The sequence below is a fragment of the Protopterus annectens genome, chromosome 2.part2 (genome assembly GCF_019279795.1).
Source record: "Protopterus annectens isolate FY-2018-M chromosome 2.part2, PAN1.0, whole genome shotgun sequence".
Classification (NCBI taxonomy): Eukaryota; Metazoa; Chordata; order Ceratodontiformes; family Protopteridae; genus Protopterus; species Protopterus annectens.
Genome location: NC_056730.1, coordinates 849,685,466 through 849,706,737, shown reverse-complemented (window position 1 = coordinate 849,706,737; position 21,272 = coordinate 849,685,466). Strand labels below are relative to the sequence as shown.

Genomic DNA, 21,272 nt, shown 5'->3' with positions numbered 1-21,272 from the left:
AGATTTGAATTCCTTTTAGCCTGAAGTAAGCTATCACTGGAGCCAGAACCTTTGTGAATACTCTGGGCGCAGTAGATAAGCCAAAGGGCAATGCAGAGAACTGATAATGAGAATTTCCAGCTCGAAAACGCAGATACTTTCTGCAACTTAGTCTTATAGGCACATGAAGGTAAGCTTCCTTGAGATCTAAAGTTACCATCCAGTGATCTTTGCCCAGCAGAGGTAAAAGCTGTTGTAACGTCAACATTTTGAACTTGGGAATGTCCAGATAAGTGTTGAGGATAGATAAATCCAAAATTGGTCTCCACGTGTTCCCCTTCTTGGTACTAGGAACAGGCGAGAATAAAATCCTAGGCCCCTTTCTGGCACAGGAACCGGCTGAATGGCCCCTATTTGGAGTAACAGAGAAATTTGCTTGTGAGCCTCTTGTCTTTGTAGAGGAGGAATGTCTGGCATGCCTTTGAAAGGAGGCAAGGTATGGAAATAAAACCTGTAACCGTGGTGAATGATATCCAGAACCCATCTGTCTTGGGTAATTAAATCCCAATTTTCTTTGAAAAGAGACAGTCTTCCTCCCAACGGTGCTGCCAGGCGAGAATGAACTGGCAGCTGAAAAGGCAGGTCATTGGGTCTGCTTACGAAAGGACTGACCCCTGCCCTCACCAGAAGTCTGAGCAGGGGAACTCCTGTCCTAGGCCTAAAAGAACCCTGAGCTCTGCCCCTACCACGTCTAGACCTACCCCTAGACTGGGAATCATAAGCAGGATAAGTCCATCCCTTAGCAGGCCAATTTCTACTAAACTTGGAGGCTGCACCTGCAAAAATCTTTAACAGTTTGCATAGACTTAGCCTTGTCCTCCATTTTCTTCAAAACTGCTTCTACAGGCGAACCAAACAACACATCAGACTGCAAAGGAGCATCCAAAATCCGTGTCTTAACATGCTCAGCTAAATTCTGATCTCTCAACCAGGCGTGCCTACGAAGAACAGAACCAGTGGCAGCCACCCTGGAGGAGGCCTGCACAGCATCAAAACCACATTGCAAGGAATGTTTACCCACCTGTTCAGACACATGAACTAAATCCTGCAACTCTTTACACTCAATACCTTCCGCCAGAGCATCCACCTTAGATTTCAACTGTGAAAGAAGATAATTCTGATATTTTAACATGTGAAACTGACAATTCAACGCCCTCATGGCTAAAGTGGAAGAAGTATACACTTTCTTTCCCCATCTATCCAAAGCCCTTGCCTCTTTATCAGGAGGGATAGGATTTTTAACAACTGAGGCCTTCACACCTTTAGGCCCCTGAGAGACAGTTTCCGGGTCTGCCCTAGGACTCTTAAAAAGATACTTATGAGCTTCAGGCACCCTATAATACCTATCCGGTTTAACTGGGGCAGGAGGCAAAGAATCAGGATTCAGGGAAGCCTCTGCAAAAACATCTTCCACCACATTCAAAACAGGAGGTATAGCTAAAGGCCTATGCTGGGGTAAAAACAAGAATTCCCTAAGCCTCTTTCTGGAATCAGAGAAATCTTGACCTTCCCATTTAAAATGCTCCCTCATGGAATGCAGAGTCTCTGAAAATGAAAAATCCTCAGGAGGAGAAGCTGAAGGAGTAGAATCATCCACATCAGAATCAGAATAAGGAGGGTACTCCTGCAAGTCTTCAGCCGAAGACTCAGAAGCCTCCGAGCATTGCTCAAAACTCTCAAACTCAGGTTCCACCCTAGGCCTCTTATCAGGAGGGGGCATAGAATCCCTTATCATAGTAATCAAATCCTCTGCCATTTTAAGCATATGTTTCTTAGGCAAAGACCCTGAAGCACTAGGAGAAACCCCCACTGAAGCAAAACTTGGCCTGCCCTCAAAGAAGCCTTGGAAACAGAAGGGAGGCTCTAACCACCTTAGGAAGAGAGGGAAGAACAGCCACCTGAGAAGCCCCTCAGCCTGGCCTACTTCCTGAGAGGATACATCCTGTAACAGTAAAGTCTCTCCCTGAGACTCCAAAGAAACACCTGGCAAAACCTCCGGCTCCACTGAGCCCTCTAAAGAACCGGCGTCTGGGACTGTCGGTTCTTCCACTCTAGGCTTTGCTGTTTTGTCCTTGCGTTTTTAGCGAAGCGGCCGGAGCATCCGGCGGCATTTTATAATTACAACGCTTCCCAAACACTAACCTGGCACAGTCTAACCTTCTCTTAATAGTGCGTTTGTTAAATCTAGCACAAGAGCGGCATCCAACAACGTCGTGCTCAGGCCCTAAACAAGGTATACACAAAGTATGGTAATCCCTATGAGGTATCTGTTTCCCACAAGAAATACAGTTATTCACTTTTTCTGACATCCGGTTAAATACTGAGGCAAGAAAAACCAAAATATTCCCCAACGGGTACTTAGCCAACTTTGATTCGGTCTGAAACTCTGGCTTCAGAAACTTTCAGAACGCCAACCTGCACTCGCAAAATTGCTTCTGCATCGGACCATGCGGCAAAAAAGACTGAGGATATGACGTCGGTCATGCGCATTAGTACCCTGACGTACTGACGTCAGTCTAATGCGCCCTGACCGACGTCAGCCATATACTTTGGTATTCGGGCCGACTGGACAGCGGACTACCCAATAGTTAGGACTGCAGCAATGTGGAATGAAGAACATCTAGGAGTGACACCAACAGATGCTAAACCTGGCCTGCCCCTGGGAGAAGCCTTGGAAACAGAAGGAGAGGGCCTAACCACCCTGGGAAGGGAGGGGAGTACAGTAACCTGAGAAGCCCCTTCAGCCTGCCCTGCCTCAAGAGAGGCCACATCCTGCAAAATTAAAGTCTCCCCCTGAGACTCTAAAGAAGCCTCCGTCAGACCAACCGGTTCCACTGAAGCCTCTAAAGAACCAGCGTCCGGAACGGACGACTCATCTTGCCTGGGTTTAACTGTTTTGTCTTTGCGCTTCTTAGAAGCGGCTGGAGAATCCGACGGCATATTATAATTGCACCGCTTACCGAAGACCAGCCTAGCACAATCTAACCTTCGCTTAATAGTGCGCTTATTGAATCTAGCACAAAAGCGACACCTGACTACGTCGTGCTCAGGCCCCAAACAAGGAATGCACAAAGAATGATAATCCCTATGCGGTATCGGTTTCCCACAAGAAATACAATTATTCACTTTTTCTGACATCCGGTACTACACTGAGGCAAGAAAAAAACAAAATAATCCCTAGCGGGTACCTAGCCAACTTGGATTCGGTCTGAAACTCGAACTCGAAAATTTCAGAACGCCCGAGCGGCACTTGCGCTGCTTCTGCATCGGACCATGCGGCAAAAAAGACTGAGGATATGACGTCGGTCATGCGCTTTTGTACCCTGACGTCCTGATGTCAGTTTTAAGCGCCTTGACCGACGTCAGCCTAATACTTTGGTATTCGGGCCGACCGAGGACAGCGGACTACCCATATGTAAGGACTGCAGCAATGTGAGATGAACATCTATGCTTTCTAAAGCACTTGTCCTAACATTCTCTCAATACATAATATTGTTACAGATATTATAATGGACAATTGGAACATTGTTATGGAAGATTCCTACTGTAGAAACCACATTAGTGAAAAACCTAAAATTGTTTACAGAAAAGGTAGAAGTTTTAAGGATATTTTAAAACATAGGAATAGTCCACCTAGGAATGGCATGATAGGTATGACTAAATGTGGAGCTTGTCATTGGTGCCACAAAATAAAAAAGGGAAGTGTTTTATGTAAGGAAAATGTATATCTTGCATGGCAAGTATAACTGCAAATCCAAAGCGGTAGTATACCTAGCCACATAATTCATGCCCAATATTCTATATAGGGAAAATAGAAACACAGTTTGTCCAAAGAATGCGAGCATGAATATGCCATTAAGAAAAATAAGCCTAATAATGCACTAGCTAAGCATATTAGTGAACACAAAGAACACCAGTTCTCCTTCATGGTAATCGACCACGTAGATATATAGGACAGGAGACCTTGGGACTTGTATTTAGAATTAAAAGAACTAAAATGGCAAATAAATACACAAGCTGATATGTGGCCTGGTAGAAATGAGTGCAGCACACTTACCCCCGTACTAAAATTAAAGGCATTAGAAAGGAATAAAATTATATGACAGTGACATCATTATATTTTGCTTTGATATAATTTTGGACCTTTTGCATGCTATTTAACTTTTTGTCATCCTTTTATTGTATTTTCATTGCATTTTATATAATGTACATATAATATATATATTTTTAATATTTTTAAATAGATTTCCTTCTAATGCCTGGCATTTATACTTAATTGTTTTATAATATCATATTTATAAATATTTTAAATATATTTTAACATTATATTTGTCATGGTTCAATGAAGGCATATACGATTGTTTACATATTTTGTATAAATTTTATTTAAGTTATCAATACCAATAATAGAATATTTATTCAATTTACGAGTTAATATATATTTCATATAGATAACATTTCAATATTTTATAATACATATATATATATATATATATATATATATATATACACACACACACACATACATACATATACACATACACTTTTTATAATTATTCACCATCATCTATTTTTCTAGTCCCTTGAATACATGTTCATTCATGGTTTTAGGCAACAAGTACAATATGCATTCATGCAAGTGATGACTGCACTAGTTATTTGCCTTCATATATTTTCACGCATTTTTTTCTTTAAGGTAGTTGATTGAATTCATTATGAGCACGTGTTTTTAAATTTAGCATCAGTTGAAATTAGTATTTGTATAAAAGGAAGTGATGTCAGTGTTTTGTAATAGTATGAAGAAATTTAACAAGGAGTTAAAAAGAAAAGCGCTTCACATTTGTTGTTTACATTTTTTTTTTGGCTCATTAAAGAGCCGTTTTGTAATAAAATTTGTATTGGCGTCTTTCAGCTTGGTGGCTCCTCGTTTCGTTGGTTCGTTGTGCCAGTCAAGTGACTAGACCCAAAACTAAAGAAATCCTCAAGAAAGTCCAGGATAGCTTTCAATGGTGCTGAAAAACGATCCAAGCCCTGACGGACAACATACAAGGCAAAAAGCATCCACTTGCATAGTATATACCTTACAATCAGACATCTTTTGGGAAGAAGCTAATATGCGTACTACTGTAACACTCTGGGATTCCTGTCCAATTTGGAAAATGGAGAAACCAAGCAGTTAACCTGACCATCCGAAGGTTGGGCAGATCTAGGCCTGCTGGGTGGAAAATGAGATGCAGAATGGGATCCAGGACCCAAGGAGGATACCTCAAGAAACAGCAAACGAAGAAGCACACCTGGTGAGGCTAAAAGGAAGCAATGAGGATTATAGTCGCTCTGCAACAGAATGATTTCCAAGAAACTTATTAATGAGGTCAGAGGATACGCATATAGAAGACCTGGGGGGGGGGGGGCAGCATACAGGAGAGCATCCCTGGGTGACTGTCCCTGAGGGGAAAACAAAGGCATAATAGCTGTTGCACTCTGTTGGCTGGGGAAGTGAATAGGTCACAACAAGGAATGCCCCAGCACTGAAAAAAACAAGCAGCAACCATCAGATTCAGACCACTAGTGAGGAAGGAGAACATTCCTGCTCAAGTTATCAGCTAAGTTGTTGGACTTCCCAGGGATGTGCACTGCAATCAGAAACGAATGAGAATCACCCATTGCCAGGTGCTCATGGACTCTCAACAAAGAGGGTAAGAACAGGTTCTCCCCGGTTTATTCAGGTACCAAACCAAAGACATACTGTCTGTCTGGACAAAAATCACAACCTTGGGGAGAATGTCCCGAAAACCCTGCAGTGCAAAAAAGACTGCCCTCATCTCCAAGACACTGATATGCAGGCTGACCTCGGAAGCAAATTAAGTCCCCTAGATAGTCTTGCCTCTGAATTGCCCATGCCCACCCAAGAAGATAGGCATCTGTCATGACTGCAGCCTGAGGAAGGGGAAGCACAAACAGTCTCCTTGTGGAAACAAAGGGAGACTCCAACCTCCACTTGATCTGACCTCAACAAATGCTGGTCAGAAAAATGGGAAACTCCATCGGATGAGAAGTATGACCACTGTACAGCCACAATCCACTGCAATGCCCTCATCGGATACCTGGCCAAGGAAAGTACAGTTGTGTACACTTACCATAAATGTAGATGTTAAAGTGTATTCACTGTTGCAGTCATCACACTTGGGTTATCTGTCTACAGGTAGCCCTCAGTTGGCCCGAATACCAGAGTCGCCTCTTCCATGACATTAGATAGTCAGGGGTATAAAACATGCAGCCGACGACATTACATCAGTTTTTCTTGCTCCAGATGTCAGGAGCCCCCAAAATAGGAAGCTATTATATGGTGTGGAACACCTCCAGTAAAAAGTAAATAACCCTGCCATAAAAGATGGCCATAAAGAGGATAGGTAGAAAGGATAGAGAAAGCCAAGGGGCTGGAGGGAGGGAAACCAGGACTGCAACACTGAACACACAAACATCTACATTTATGGTAAGTGTACACAACTGTACTATGTTCTTCGTGTTTCACGGTTGCAGTCATCACACCTGGGTTAATTCCCAAAGCCGAGGAAGGGTGGAGGCAGTCAAGAAGTGTTAGGGCTGGCTAGCAGGCCTTGTAAGACTGCTGTAGCAAATCCAGCTTTGGATTTAGTAAAAACAGGTAAGTGGTAATGCTTGGTGAAAGTGTGTACAGAACTCCAGGTTGCAGCTTCCAGGATATCCCTGGTAGGGACTCCCCTGAGAAATGCTGTAGAGGTTGAAGTAGCTCTAGTGGAATGGGTTCTGGGGTAGGTTTCTATGGTGCTTATAGCAGAAATGGATGCATGCTATCCATTTGGAAATGGTTTGCTTCAAAATGGCCTTGCCCTCTGCCCCTGTAGCAAAGCCGACTAGCAGCTGGTCAGATTTTCTGAAAGGCTTAGTCCTGTCAAGGTAGAACCCGAGCGGTCTCTGCACACCCAAGGAGTGCAGCATCCTTTCCTCTTTATTCTGAGGATTAGGAGAAAAAGGTTGGCAAATGGATGGATCGGTTTAAAGCCACACTGGATACCACTTTGGGCATAAAGGAAGAGTTAATCCTGAGGGAAACCCTGTCAGCATGGAAAATAATGAAGGGCTCCACCGCCATTAGTGCCTGTAACTCAGACACTCTTCTTGCAGAAGTAATAGCTAGAAGTAAGGCTGTTTTCCAAGAGAGGAATTTTAACTCTGCTGAAGCAGCAAGTTCAATAGGGGGAAGTGTGAGCTTCTCCAGTACAAAGTTAAGGTCCCAGGCCAGGGTGGGAGCTCTCCTAGGGGGCCTTAAATTGTTAGCTCCTCTCAGAAACCGTTTGATGAGAGGGTGAAAAAGAAAGAGAGGTGGCTCAGTATTATAATGAGCTGAGATGGCAGAGGCATGAATCTTAATGGATGAGAAGGATAGGCCTCTGTGGAGCAGCTCTGCTAAGTAATCAAGGATATGAGGTAAGGTGGGCACAGCAGTGTCCTTTCATTGAGACAAACTCCAAGAGCAATATCTTTTCCACTTTTCAGCAAAGGATTTCCTAGTACTAGGCCTTCTGGGCTCAAGGATGGATGTCCAGCACCTGTTTGCTGAGGGATGCTGGTGGTGTGTATTCAGGGGATAAGCCAGGCTACAAGGTTTAGGGTTTGCAGCTGTGGATGCAAAATCTGTCCTTCCTGCTGAGGCAGTAGGGAAGGTGTCTGATGTAGGGGCCAGGGTGACACTGCTGTCAGACTGCGTAGGAGTGGGTACCAGTGCTGGTGTGGCCAGTCTGTTGCAATAAGGATTGCCCATGGCCTGTCTTGTTTGATCTGTAGTACTTCTGAGAGGAGGGGCATAGGAGGGAAGGCATAACTTGAGAGGTTTTCCCATGTAAAGGACAGGGCGTCCACCTTCCAGGCTCTGCTGTGAGGGTCCCTGGTGCAAAATTTGCTCAATTGGTGTTTTTGGGGGGAGGCAAAAAGGTCCACCTCTGGGTTAGAAGTTTGAATGAGTTGGGTTCCAGTTTCCACTCGTGAAGATCCAGTAGATTTCTGCTCAAGTCGTGTGCCAGTGAATGTTGCTTGCCTGGCAGGAATTGAGCTTGTAGGTGCACCTGGATGCTCAAGGCAGTGTTCCACAAAGCCATGGCTAACCTGCAGAGTGGGTAAGAATGGGTTCCATCCTGCTTGTTTATGTACCACATAACTGTGGTGTTGTCTTGTCTATTAGGAGGTGCCCTGGAAGGATAAGCTATTTGAAGGCTGTCACAGCATTCTGTACAGGTAGCATCTCTTTTTGATTGATATGCAGGGGAATTTATTCTGGGCTCCATTTGCCTTGAATGAATTTGCTGCCATGCGAGCCCCCATGCATAGTCTGAGGAGTCTGTTGTCAGGGTATGGGCACCGATGGGTTGAGTGAAAGAAGTCCCTTGTTGTGGTTGCATGCTTCTGCCCACCAAAGGAACTCTGCCCTTAGACAAGGTATGATAGGAATCACCGCTTCCAGTTCCTGAGAATGTTGACACCAGAGACTTAAGTACCACTGAAGTTTCCTCATATGCAGTCTTGCATATGGAATTAGCAGAATGCATGAAGCCATGAACCCTAGGGCTTGCAGTATTTTCCTTGCAAATAGCTGGGTTTTGGTGGTCATTAGTTTGAAATTGTTTGTCAAATGGCCCTGCTTTTCTGGAGTGAGGAATGCCATCTGGGAAGATGTGTTCAAGCTTGCTTCCAGGAATACAATTTGTTGGCTGGGCACCAGTTGTGATTTCTTTTCATTGATGGTGTATATCCCAGTGAAGTTAGAAGTCTTTTTACAAATGCCAGGTGCTGAAGTAGCAATTCCTGACTGTCCGTCTGAATCAGGCAATAGTCAAAATATGGGTAGATTTGAATATTTCTCTGCCTGCAGTATGCAATGGCTGGAGCCAGGCATTTTGTGAATACTCTGGACACAGTAGATAAGCCAAAGGAAAGTGCAGAGAACTGATAGTGCATAGAGCCTGCCCTGAAACGTAGATAATTCCTGCAAGACTTCCTTATGGGGATGTGCAAATCAGCTTCTTTTAAGTCTAGGGTGACTAACCAGGCATCCTTGGCTAGCATACGAAGAAGCTGTTGCAGTGTAAGCATTTTGAATTTTGGGACCACCAGAAAGGTGTTGAGAATTGATAGATCCAGGATAGGGCGCCAAGAGCTCTCTTTCCTGGGCACCAGGAACAGGCTAGAGTAGAAACCCTATCCCCTTTGTTCTATTGAACAGGTTGAATAGCCCTGATAAGAAGGGAAAGTACATGCTTTTGGGCCTCTGCCCACTGCTTTGGAGGAAGGTCTGGCAACCCTCTTGGGGTTGGCAGTGACTGGAAGTAGAATCTGTATCCCTGGGATACAATGTTAAGAACCCATCTGTCCCGAGTGATGGACATCCAGTTTTTTAAATGAAGGGTGAGTTTTCCTCCTAGGGGCGCAAGTACCTGGGCATGGCTGGGAAGGATAACTGGAAAGTCATTGTGAACTTTTTCCATAAGGGGGTGGCTTACCACTTCCTGGTTTTGAGGTGGAAACACTCCACTGTTTAGATCTCTGCATACCTTGAGACTGTAGTCTTGGTGGTCTGTTTCCCCTGGGTTTGAACTGAGAAGGCCTGAGAGGGACTGGAAAGGACCATTTTTTTATTTTCCAAATAATATGTTTTAACAATACAATCATCAATAAACAAGTTTTATAAACCTTTATATACACTATGTACAACTGACCTGAACAAAGGAGGGAAAAAAATAAAATATATGAAATTAGTAACAAAAATTTATAATATTCAATTAATAAAGTATAAAAAGTTACACATTAATTATTTAGGGTTCATTTTTAATGTCTCAATAAAAGACATTTTTCCCAAGGATTGTTTGTCCATGTTTTAGGTGAAATTCTCGATTCCTTCACCTAGATTTCTAATGTCGCCATTTCTTCCAACAATCTCAAGAATTCTTACAGAGTAGGTTCTTGTGAAGACTTCCACTTTCTAGTTATACATTTCCTTTCCACAGCTAGTATGGTCCAAAGTAGGTATAGATCATTTTTGTTCATTCCAATAGTATTAACATTTAAGAGGGCTAAGATTTTGTTAAAATTAAGGTATCTGTGAATATAGCTTGAAGAAAAATAGTAATTTCTTCCCAGAATTTTTTTATATTAATACAATCAAAAAATATAGGAGACCAATCAGCTTTACAGTTTAAAGAACATCTCCAACAAATGGATTTAAGTGAATTGAATTTGGTTAGTTTATCAGGTGTAATAAATGCCCTGTGAATATATTTCCATGTAAATATTTTCCATACTTGTAAATTAAATGTAAAGGACCAGTTTTTTGAAGGCCAATGCCTACTGAATCTAGGTGGCTGCACCTGTAAGAAACATTTGATGGTTTGCATAGATTTAGCTTTTTCTTCCATCTTTGTAAGTTCTTCTGCTTTTGTGCCAGACAAACGGTCCTGATTTAATGGAGCATCTAGTAATTTTGCTTTGACATGGTCAGGCAAGACTTGTTCTTTTAGCCAATCATGCCTTCTCACTACAGACCCAGTGACAGCAGCCCTGCAAGATGCTTCTAAGGCATCAAACCCACACTGCAAAGTATGTTTACTAACTTGGTTTGCAGAATGCATTAACTGTTGCAAATCTTTACTTTCTGCACAATCTGGAAGTAACACCATTTTTTGTTTAATTAGCTCCATAATATGTTGCTGGTACTTCAACATGTGAAACTGGAAATTCAAAGCCCTGATGGCAAGAGTTGCAGAGGTATATATCTTCTTACCCCATCTGTCTAAAGCTCTAGAATCCCAGTCTGAAGGGGTAGGGTTTTTGGCTGTAGACACCTTAATGCCTTTAGGTCCCTGGGAAATGGTCTCTGGATCTGTAGTAGGATTCTTAGAGAAATTTGTGAGTGTTAGGTACTCTGTAGTACCGGGTCAGGCTTTCTAGAAACTGGTGATAATGTGTCAGTAGCAAGACTTGACTCCAAGAAGAAATCTACAATATCCAGGGCAGGGGGTATAGCTAATGGCCTGTGCTGAGGCAAATCTAAAAATTCCCAGAGTCTCTTTTTGGACTGAGGATAGTCCTGGCATTCCTAGCGGAAATGCTCTCTTAAGGTATGCAATATTTCACCAAAAGAAAAATCCTCTGGAGGGGAGGCAGAGGAAATGGATTGCTCTGCATCCGAATCCTCAGATAGAAAAGGGTATGTTCTGGTAATCAGAAGGATCAGTCAGACTCCTGGTCTGTAGGATCGGAAGGAAATTAAATTCTTTGTCTTTTAGCAAGGGAAGGCTGGCTTCCCTTAGAGTAATAAGGTCTTCAGCCATTCTAAGCATTTGTTTTTGTGGTATGGGAGCTTGAGCACATGCTTTGGACATCTGTTTTCTAGGCGTAGTGCGAACTCTGGGCCTGAGAAACTTGGTAGTTTTAGTTGAAAATGAAGTTGTCTGTTTAATATGAATATCGGTAGATCAGAATACACCTTCAGAAGCCAGTGCCTGCACAACAGCTCTGGACCCATCCAAGGTAGAGACATCTGCAGGTTCCATAGTCGAAGAAGCATCTTGTGGCATATCGGACTCCGAATGGGTCTCAGCAGAGGCCTGCGAATCTGCAGAAGTGGGCATCAGGGCCTGCAAAGGCACCTCACTGAGTAGCAGTGGACTGGCGACTAGCTTAACGGAAGCATCTTCAGCAGTTTTTGACCTATGCAGTCTGTCTTTGCGCTTTTTTGGAAGAATGGTAGTCAGATGGCCTACCAAAGCCATTTCGGAATACGGAGAATGAGAGCGAAAGAATTTAGCTACAAAAACAGCCAGACAACGAATTGTTTCGGGCGTTAAACAAGGCACAAAACCAACAGCAAGGGCCGTCGCGGTCTGGGCCTAAACAGGTGATGCAGTAAGAATGAAAATCTGAGAGGTATTTGCTTTCCACAGGCAAGACAATTGTTAATTTTTTTCTGACATCAGTTAGAGCAAGAAAAAAAGAATCCCCAACGGGGCACTTAGCTTTAGAAGACTTCAGGTTTGAAACTCGAAAAACAAAAATTTCAGGTAGCGGCCAACCGGCACTTGAACGGCTTTGGGCTTCTTCTCGGCAATAAAGACTGATGTAATGGCGTTGGCTGCATGTTTTATACCCCTGACAATCTGACGTAATGGAAGAGGAGACAGCATCCGACACAGAAATCCCAAGACTCTGGTATTCGGGCAGACTGAGGGCTACCTGCAGGCAGATAACCCAAGTGTGATGACTGCAACAGTGAAACACAAAGAACATCCCAAACAAATGTCAGCCACCATCTGACCCAAGAGCCTGATAAGATATGCTGTAGGTTTTCAGTAATAAAATCAAGGAACCTGCTAGATCCCAAAGGTTTGATATTCTGGACTCTGAAAGTTTGGCAATTTGGGAGACTGTGCCCAAATGGCAACTTATAAACTCTAAGGATTAAACGGGATGAAGATTGGAGTTTTGGTAGTTGATGTGATTCCCAAGGAACTGCGCGGCTGGAGTAAGGTGCCCCTGACCCTGATGAGTGGGGGCAGTTAGAAGCCAACCATCCAAGTTAAGGAAAGATCTGAACCCCTGCAACCTGAACCAGGCTGCTACTACTACCATATGCTTGGTGAATACATAGGGGGCAGTGGCAAGATCAAATGGCAACGCTCTGAAGAAGTAATAGGCCCCCAGCTAGAAATGCAGCAATCTCCTGGACCACCTCACAATCTTTATACGATAGTAAGTGTCCATGAGATTGCTCAAGCACATCCAAATCATCCTTCCTCAGAGGCAAATGGACTACACCATGACCATCCTGAACTTGGTCTGCTTCACAAACTCATTTTTAATATGCTCAAATCCCAGATTGGCAGAGGTCCAAGTTTTCTTTGGAAGCAAAAGAACCTTGAGTAAACCCCATATTTTCACTGGTCTGGTGGGACTTCCTGGATGATTCAATTTGCTAACACCTTCTAACTTCGGATTGCTGACACACTGATAGAACATCTGGAAGCCATTTGAATTATACTCAGCCCTTGTATAGAATTTAACCGCCTCTGGCTAATACTCTCAACAACCATGCATCCGAGATAATGGCCTCCAAAGCTTGCAGGTGTAGAGCTGTTCAACCCCCCCCCCTCCAGATGAGGACAGTCAGGCAACCCTTCAGGGTTACTGAAAGGGGTCCTCAGAGAAACCTCCATGGAAGCCCTGGTTCTGCGGACTACCCCTTCCACAAGGACAGCGTCTGTTGTGGCTGCTCCACCCAAACCCCAAGGGGAAGCCCCAGAAGGAGACTGTTTAAAAGGACTGCTGTAATTTCATGAAAAAGGGATACGCTGCCCCCTCACTTGTTTGCAAAAAAAAAAAAAAAAAAAAAAAAAAAGGCAGATAGCATCTTGCTGTCTTGCTCACTCCTGGTCAAGTCCTTGACTTTAATCCCAAAAAGAGATGAGCCATCAAATAGGCATTAATAAAGGATGCCTTAAAGCAATTTGAAAAGTCACACAACCTGATCCAAGTGTGGCAACACATAGCAAAGCCAGTGCCACATGCGCAGGACATACCATCAGCTGTGTTGGAAAGCAGATGCATGGACAAGTCAGAGGTGGATTGGAGGGTGGACAGCTTAGTCTCCAGAGTTTTCAGAGGCTGGACTCTGCTGTGTCTTCACTGCTCTTGACACTTTAGACACAATGTCCCACTGAAGCCTGATCAAATTAGCTAAATATTTTAACATCTTCAGAGCAAATGAGGCTTAGGCATGGGCGAGCTTCCCCAAGTGGTCCAATGCTGGAACTTCTCTATTTAGCAGACAACCTTCTTAGTGGCCTCCACTAACATAACTGCATCCATGGCAGGACCTTTATTCTACTGTTGTCAATCCTGGAGGCTGGGTGAGGATGTTGTTGGGCTTTTTGGAGATCAGTTGCACTGTATAGAGCTTCTTCCAAATCCTCCAGTGCACCAGGTCAATAAGTGCATCCGGAGGGTGAACCACCCAAGATACAGATGGGCCACCCTGAAGGCCTCCAAAAACACAGACTCTCCAGACAAGGAGCTTCAGCAGTCCAACCCTTTTGCTAGTGAAGGAGCTCAAAAAGATTGCCAAAAGGAGTCTTCATAGGAAGGGGGCATTTAGGGGACTCCCTCTCCTTCAAGGTCAGTGTCCTCAGTAAAGAATTCCTTGGGAGAGTCCAGGTACTTCGTGCACTGCCCCTTACTGGACACTTCCCATCCAAGACAGTCCATGGGTGAAGGAAGAGACTACAGGCCCTATGTGGAGAACAGACTGGATATCACTGGCGGCAGGCTGTCCCAGAGCAAGCTAAGAAGCAGCCGCAGACAAAGATGTGAAATATGTGGAGGCACTGGTTTTATTAGAACATTCCCTCTCCTGATGGGACAGCATCCTTTCAATAATGATGAAAGCAGAGGCAGAAGTGGGCTAAACAGCCTCAGCAGACCTAAGGTCCAAAGACCTCAAGGACGCATCAGAATCTGGAGGTGTTCCACTCTGTCCCGATGTTAAGACTGTGGCCTTACTATCAAGAGCAGAGGCCAGAAGCAGAAGGGATGACCCTAAAATTGGGACAGTCCAACTGCAGACCCCATATCAACTTGTTCGCCCAAGGATTGCCTGGCGCCGACACCTTCAGAGTCAAGGAAACCAAGCTAGGGATCAAAGTAGAAATTGGCCAGATCATCAGATCAGATTCCAAGAGACCGAAAACAACCAGCTCCAAAAGACCTTGGATACATAAGGCCCAAGAGAGGAAACCAAGATACAGGAGCCAAAATGTCAGTGTGAGGGCCCAGAGGCAATGCAATGAGACCTATCTCCAGCTGTGCCTCTAAAATGGACCATATCAACTACTCCAATTCCAAAGTCTTCAAGTTCCCAATGGACCAAGATGACTGAGCCAAGGAAGCCACCAAGAGGGGCTTGGAAGATTGCTGACAAAGCAGTGGATCTGATCTAAGAATCTACGCTGAAAAAGCTTAGATTCTACCAGAAAATATGGAGAAATCTGGTGAAAACTCCTGTGGGGTAGAGGAGGAAAAAGCAGAAGAGGTCCACCCCCAAAAGAATCCTCCTTGCCTCTAGAGGGCTTAGCACACTAATGGCATGGGAAAGTGCCTTGACAGAGGAGGCCGGCTCCGAGGCCGGGGCGCCAGAGGAGGCCGGCTCCGAGGCCGGGGCGCCAGAGGAGGCCGGCTCCGGGGCGCCAGAGGAGGCCGGCTCCGGGGCGCCAGAGGAGGCCGGCTCCGGGGCGCCAGAGGAGGCCGGCGCCAGAGGAGGCCGGCTCGGGCGCCAGAGGAGGCGGCTCCAGGCGCCAGAGGAGGCCGGCTCCGAGGCGCCAGAGGAGGCTCCGGGCGCCAGAGGAGGCGGCTCGAGGCGGGCGCCAGAGGAGGCCGGCTCCGGGGCGCCAGAGGAGGCCGGCTCCGAGGCCGGGGCGCCAGAGGAGGCCGGCTCCGAGGCCGGGGCGCCAGAGGAGGCCGGCTCCGAGGCCGGGGCGCCAGAGGAGGCCGGGGCGCCAGAGGAGGCCGGCTCCGAGGCCGGGGCGCCAGAGGAGGCCAGGGCGCCAGAGGAGGCGGCTCGAGCGGGCGCCAGAGGAGGCGGCTCGAGGCAGGCGCCAGAGGAGGCGGCTCCGAGGCCGGGGCGCCAGAGGAGGCCGGGGCGCCAGAGGAGGCCGGCTCCGAGGCCGGGGCGCCAGAGGAGGCCAGGGCGCCAGAGGAGGCCGGCTCCGAGGCCGGGGCGCCAGAGGAGGCCGGCTCCGAGGCCGGGGCGCCAGAGGAGGCTAGGGCACCAGAGGAGGCCCGGCATCCAAGCAGATCGTGGGGCAAAGGCTGCCAGAGGATCTGAGGTTCTTTGGACTTCGAGATCTGGCAAGCCAGACAGCCACAGAAGACTGGGCTGACTGCTTATGGTCCTCCTTGGAAACTTTGGGGTCCTTAGCTTGTTTCCTGACCCAACTTGTCCCCTTAGCCAAAGGAAGCACATGAATAAATAGTCACCTGAAGGCAGCAGTTAGCCTTCCCTCTCATTAATGGTGAGAGAGCCAAAGCTGTTGGCGGATTCAAAATGAGCAGCCCAGAGGCAATAGATACACCACTCATAGCTGCCCTGATATGGATGGTTATGCCCACCAGAAAACGCCCTTTTTAAAAACACTCATCCACTATCCTTATCTAACCTACCTAAACTAACTAGCACACACAAAAAAACCTGCAAGAAAAGCCCTGAAGGTGGGAAACCATTAAACCCATCACAACATACATGCTAACTCTCAACTACCTAACTAACCAAAACCAAGTAGGGAAGCAAACACACTCAAAAAACCACTAGCAAATAAAGGATACAGTTAATGAAGAACACAACTGAGCTGTTGACCGGAATGGCAGCAAACTAGATCTGAGTTAGCTGTGATGCAGCAGGTAGAGGAGGTGGATCCTGGTGAGCTGAAATTTTTTTTGAAGTTGTTCGGCATTGATCCATGTAGGATCCACCAACCCACAGGTTGAATCCAGATGGAAGACAACAATGAATCATTAAACAATTTGCTTGTTCATACAATTCACGTCCTTACTGTAATGTTCTTTAATGCTTGGATTTCTAGTGCTCCTGGAGAAAAACTTCTCATAAAAACATGTACTCTAAAAGCACAAATGCAATGGCAATGATACTGCACAGTGCAGTACAGTATTTCAAGCCCTCATGCCTGGAATCAATGTTGAGGAAATATTGAGCCTGAATGATGTTAAGGGACTTAAATGTGAACTAGAACTATTAGAACACCAAGCGTTTATATAACCAGAGAACTCCATACACCAACAGAAAGAACCCACACAGGGACAAAGGCAGCCCAGTTGTGAAAAAAGAGCCTATTCAAAAGGCCAAAACAGACAGACAGTCACCATTAAGTAGAGTGTGTGTTTAGCAGCACAGGTGATGACCCAGGATTTGTGCCAATGCCAATCTTCTGTCTGGGATTTTGCCTCTCCTTCTCCTCTCCAATTCTGCCAATGCTTTTACTTTTTATGCTAGCAGGACTCCATCTTAATCACCCTTAAAAAAAAAAATCAAATAATTTGGGAAAGTCATTTTGTAAGGTCACCATATACCTGACATAAGAGTAGGCAAGTAACAAAGCTGTTGCAGTAAGCAGTATGCTGGTCTGCCACTGGAATCTGTTTTCCAAAAAACATAAGTTTCGGCTATTAGACATTTGAAGAAAATGCATGTGTGTGGTAACAAGTTGTTGAAGTGCCTCTTGTTGACAAAGTATCCTGAAGTGCGACGTTGCATCCCCTTCCATTCCCTTTTATAAAAGGAGCCAGGATCAGAGTTTAAGACTTTACAACACATAGCCCACTTAACTGTAGCGATGCTGAAGCCGGTGCACTGGTCAATCAAAGTCACAGTACTTTAATGAAAACTGACTAGTAAATAATGCTGTAACAATATCTCAACTACATACCGATCTGTGAAACAGTAAATTTCTGCACACTACTGCGTAACTTCATGTACCGCTCCTCTATGGAATCAAAAAGGCTGAAACAAAAAGAGGGCAAATTTTCAATATGAAAAAACACAAAACTAGGCTTCTATTTCAAGTGTGTGACTCATGGGATACATTCATATTATCGCCTTCAACAAATACTGAATCACTAGACAGACCACATAAAGCTTTTGTAGCAGTACTAAGAGAGACTGCATGTTGAGACATTGCAATACAGCAGAAACTTTTTGCCACTTCCCCACTGTAGTGCAATCTGAGTTGATGTACTATACAATTAGCAGGGAATGTGAGACATAATATACTGTAATACCTAAATGCTTAACACCACAATGAGTAAAAATCTTGAATACTTAATCAACTTATCAGTGTGAACGAACAAGTGCTAACATGAGCCCTGCAAAGCAGCAAATCCAAGAGTTAATATACACACTATGTATATATATATATATATATATATATATATATATATATATATATATACATATACACACACACATATATACATACATATATATATATATATATATATACACACGTATACACGTGTGCATATATGTATAAACATTTTATATACACGCGCACACACTATATATATATATATATATATATATATATATATATATATATATATACACACACACACATTATATATATATATATATATATATATATATATATATACACACACACATATACACACAAATATGCAACAAATGTGCTTCACATTTAACAGTTATACAACAGAACTAGTTCATTAACCTCAACTTCTTGCACCAGACGCGCCTTCACATGGAAAAAGTTTTATAGTTGAGAATTCATCTGCTAAACAAAATACAAAACCATACCTTTCATTCAAAAGGAGTCAAGACTTACTCAACAATGTTTCTACGTCATAGGAGAGATACTGTGACCCCCCAAAACAAGTTGAAACTGTTCATGAATAAAAATCATCTAGGATGGTACCACTGAATACTATTAACTTATGCACGCAACTCCCACCCCAAAATATATACAAAATATATAAAGAGAGGACTTCATATAGTCTATACGTAGACACACTATATATATATATATATATATATATATATATATATATATATATATATATATATATATATATAAATAATCCGGATTCACTTCACTGACCGTCAAAAGGAAAAACAGATAACTGCCGAACTACACCTTTAAATCGCTCAATAAGATATGGCGCAATAATAATGCGACCAAACTATGTCGCACAAAATACAGTGCGGATATCTCAGAGGTACAAAATAACATTCACCGATTGTCAGATAGTGGAGTACTACACACTGGTGTAGGTTAGTCGTTACTGACAGCAACAATCTGACCATGGAAAGCGGGTATGTACATTAGTAAGACACATGTCCATATTGCTGTCCTGTGAAGCTCCATTTAACCTGACATAAATGCTTCTATCTATAGGCTAGTGAAACCGCAACGCAGGATTACCAGCCAGGTACAATAGATGAAGTATATCCCACCACAGAAACCGCAACGCAGGATTACCAACCAGGCACGATAGATTAAGTATATTCCACCAGAGAAACACAAAGGATGGAAAATGCTTGTGGTGGATGGTTATCAGTACTACCTAGAAAAGGCATCCACAACTAGAAATTACTGGTGGTGTGTACTACAAAATAGGGAAAAGTGTAGGGGTAGATGCGTCACAGAGGGTAGTCTTGACGGGGACGTTTTTATTTATTATTTATTTACATTTGTTGATGGGGAGAGTCCGACTGGACACAGGTCCGTTTTCAGAGGAGGCCCAGGGAGAAAAGCTCCACATTATTATTTGCATTATACAGTTAAAAAAACATAGCATTTAAATATAGACATTAGTCCAGTTAAGGACGCAAGGCAAGAAGAAAGATGTAAAAAGTTATGTTGAAATCAACAGCGCATTACCATGCACCAGACTCCAGAAACCCAAAGTATGTAAGGTGAGACCTGCTATTAAGCGTAGAGCTGTTCAATCTGTTCAAGATCCTTGCAGAGTTGCGTCGGAGGTATTGGCAAGCACATCCACGGATATTACAAATGAATTACCCAACACCAATGCATTGAAGCAGTCGGTCATTAGATGTAGAAACAAAGTGAAAAGGAATCACTTTTAGGGATTTACTAGCCTGAAACAGCTTATATCAGACATGTTACCTATTAAAAACAGTGGCTTTATAATTCAACATGACAGCGATGGAGGTATATGTAATAGTGTAATGACTACTACCACTATGAAGAATTTACAGTTATATCAAGCTGAATACTTAATGGTTGAGGGCACTTTTCCATTACATAATATTGACGGCAAACAAATTTATGCAGTTCATTGCCCAGTGCCTGATGTACAATACAGAAAAACTATCCGTCGTGTACTGGTTACTCTCCAGTAAAGCGGAGGTAACATATGACTTGTTTTGGAAGAACGTTAAACTGGTATGTGAGCAATACTCCATAACACTGTCGCCAAGAGTAATTCTAAGTGATTTTGAGAAGGATGCTGTAAATTCTATACAACGGAATTTTCCTCGTAGTAATCCTAAAGGTTGCTGGTTTCATCTTAACCAGTAACTTTGGAGGCAGATACAGTGATTACACCTGGCCAGCAAGTTTAGTAAATGTCGGAGATTTTCCTCCTTATTTAAAGAGCTTCCTGCACTAGCTTTTATTCACCCAAGAGATGTTGTCACTACTTTTGATAGTATAGTGAATGAGATGCCTGAGGCAGCGCAACCGCTATGCACTTTCTTCAAAGAAAACTACAGAAAAGGAAAACTTAGATGGTATGGTTTTGATGGGCACAACATCCGAAAGGATACCACCTTTATTGGAGGCTCAATTTCGAAAATCAACATGATACTGCTGTTCAAGGGATTCCAAGAAACAAAAATGCTGTGGAAGGGTGGCACAGGCATCTTAGAAGTCTGTTAGGGAGGAAAAAGTTATACATCATAGATGTTTTGGAGGCTATTCAACTGGAACAAAACCATTTAGAGATCTGCTGCTGAGTTCACATGTGCACCTCCATCGCCTAAACGGAGGCATTTGCAAGTGAAGGAAGAAGCGTTTACAAGATTACTGGCTAAACTGGATACATTTACATGTGGAGGATTTACTGCACTAGTGGAGAAACCTTGTTCATTTTAGGATCATTATCGTAAATACACTTTGTCTGGAATGCACAGCGTCACCTGATAGTACACTTGGGTGGAACAGTGTGTTTGGAAATGCAAAACAATTTCTTGGCTATGCTTGTGTTGTATTCATTTTGCAGTGGTTAAAGCACACTACTAAAAACTTGATACGTGGCATTTTGAAATGGGTTGTCCTGGCATCACAACAGTTGTATAGCAGTAACCACGTTGACAGCCTAAAGCATCAGCTCAGTTTAAACATGGATGGTGATATTGTGCTGTGTGCATATTACAACTCAGAGTTCTGCTTATACCTTTGCATTGTAGGGAAGATGTCTTATGCAGCACTTCTCAAAAATGTCGATTCTATGTCCAGAAAAAAACACAATTCGACAGTTTTATTGTTCGGTCATCGGTGTTCTGTAAAAACGCATTGGCCATATAACCTTCAGACTAATTTACACTCAGACATGTGATAGTAAACCTTCTACATACATTACATATATATATATATATA

The 21,272-nt window shown here is 43.7% G+C and overlaps 1 protein-coding gene across 1 annotated transcript in view; it reads right to left on the bottom strand.

The window, feature by feature from the left end:
• LOC122795987 (poly(A)-specific ribonuclease PNLDC1-like) overlaps positions 1 to 21,272 on the bottom strand; it is a 1,803,424-nt gene that overhangs the window by 1,738,082 nt on the left and 44,070 nt on the right. Inside the window, exon 3 of the mRNA XM_044064467.1 lies at positions 17,559 to 17,632. Within this exon, the coding sequence (XP_043920402.1) occupies positions 17,559 to 17,632 (74 nt within the window). The remainder of the gene's footprint in view (positions 1 to 17,558; positions 17,633 to 21,272) is intronic.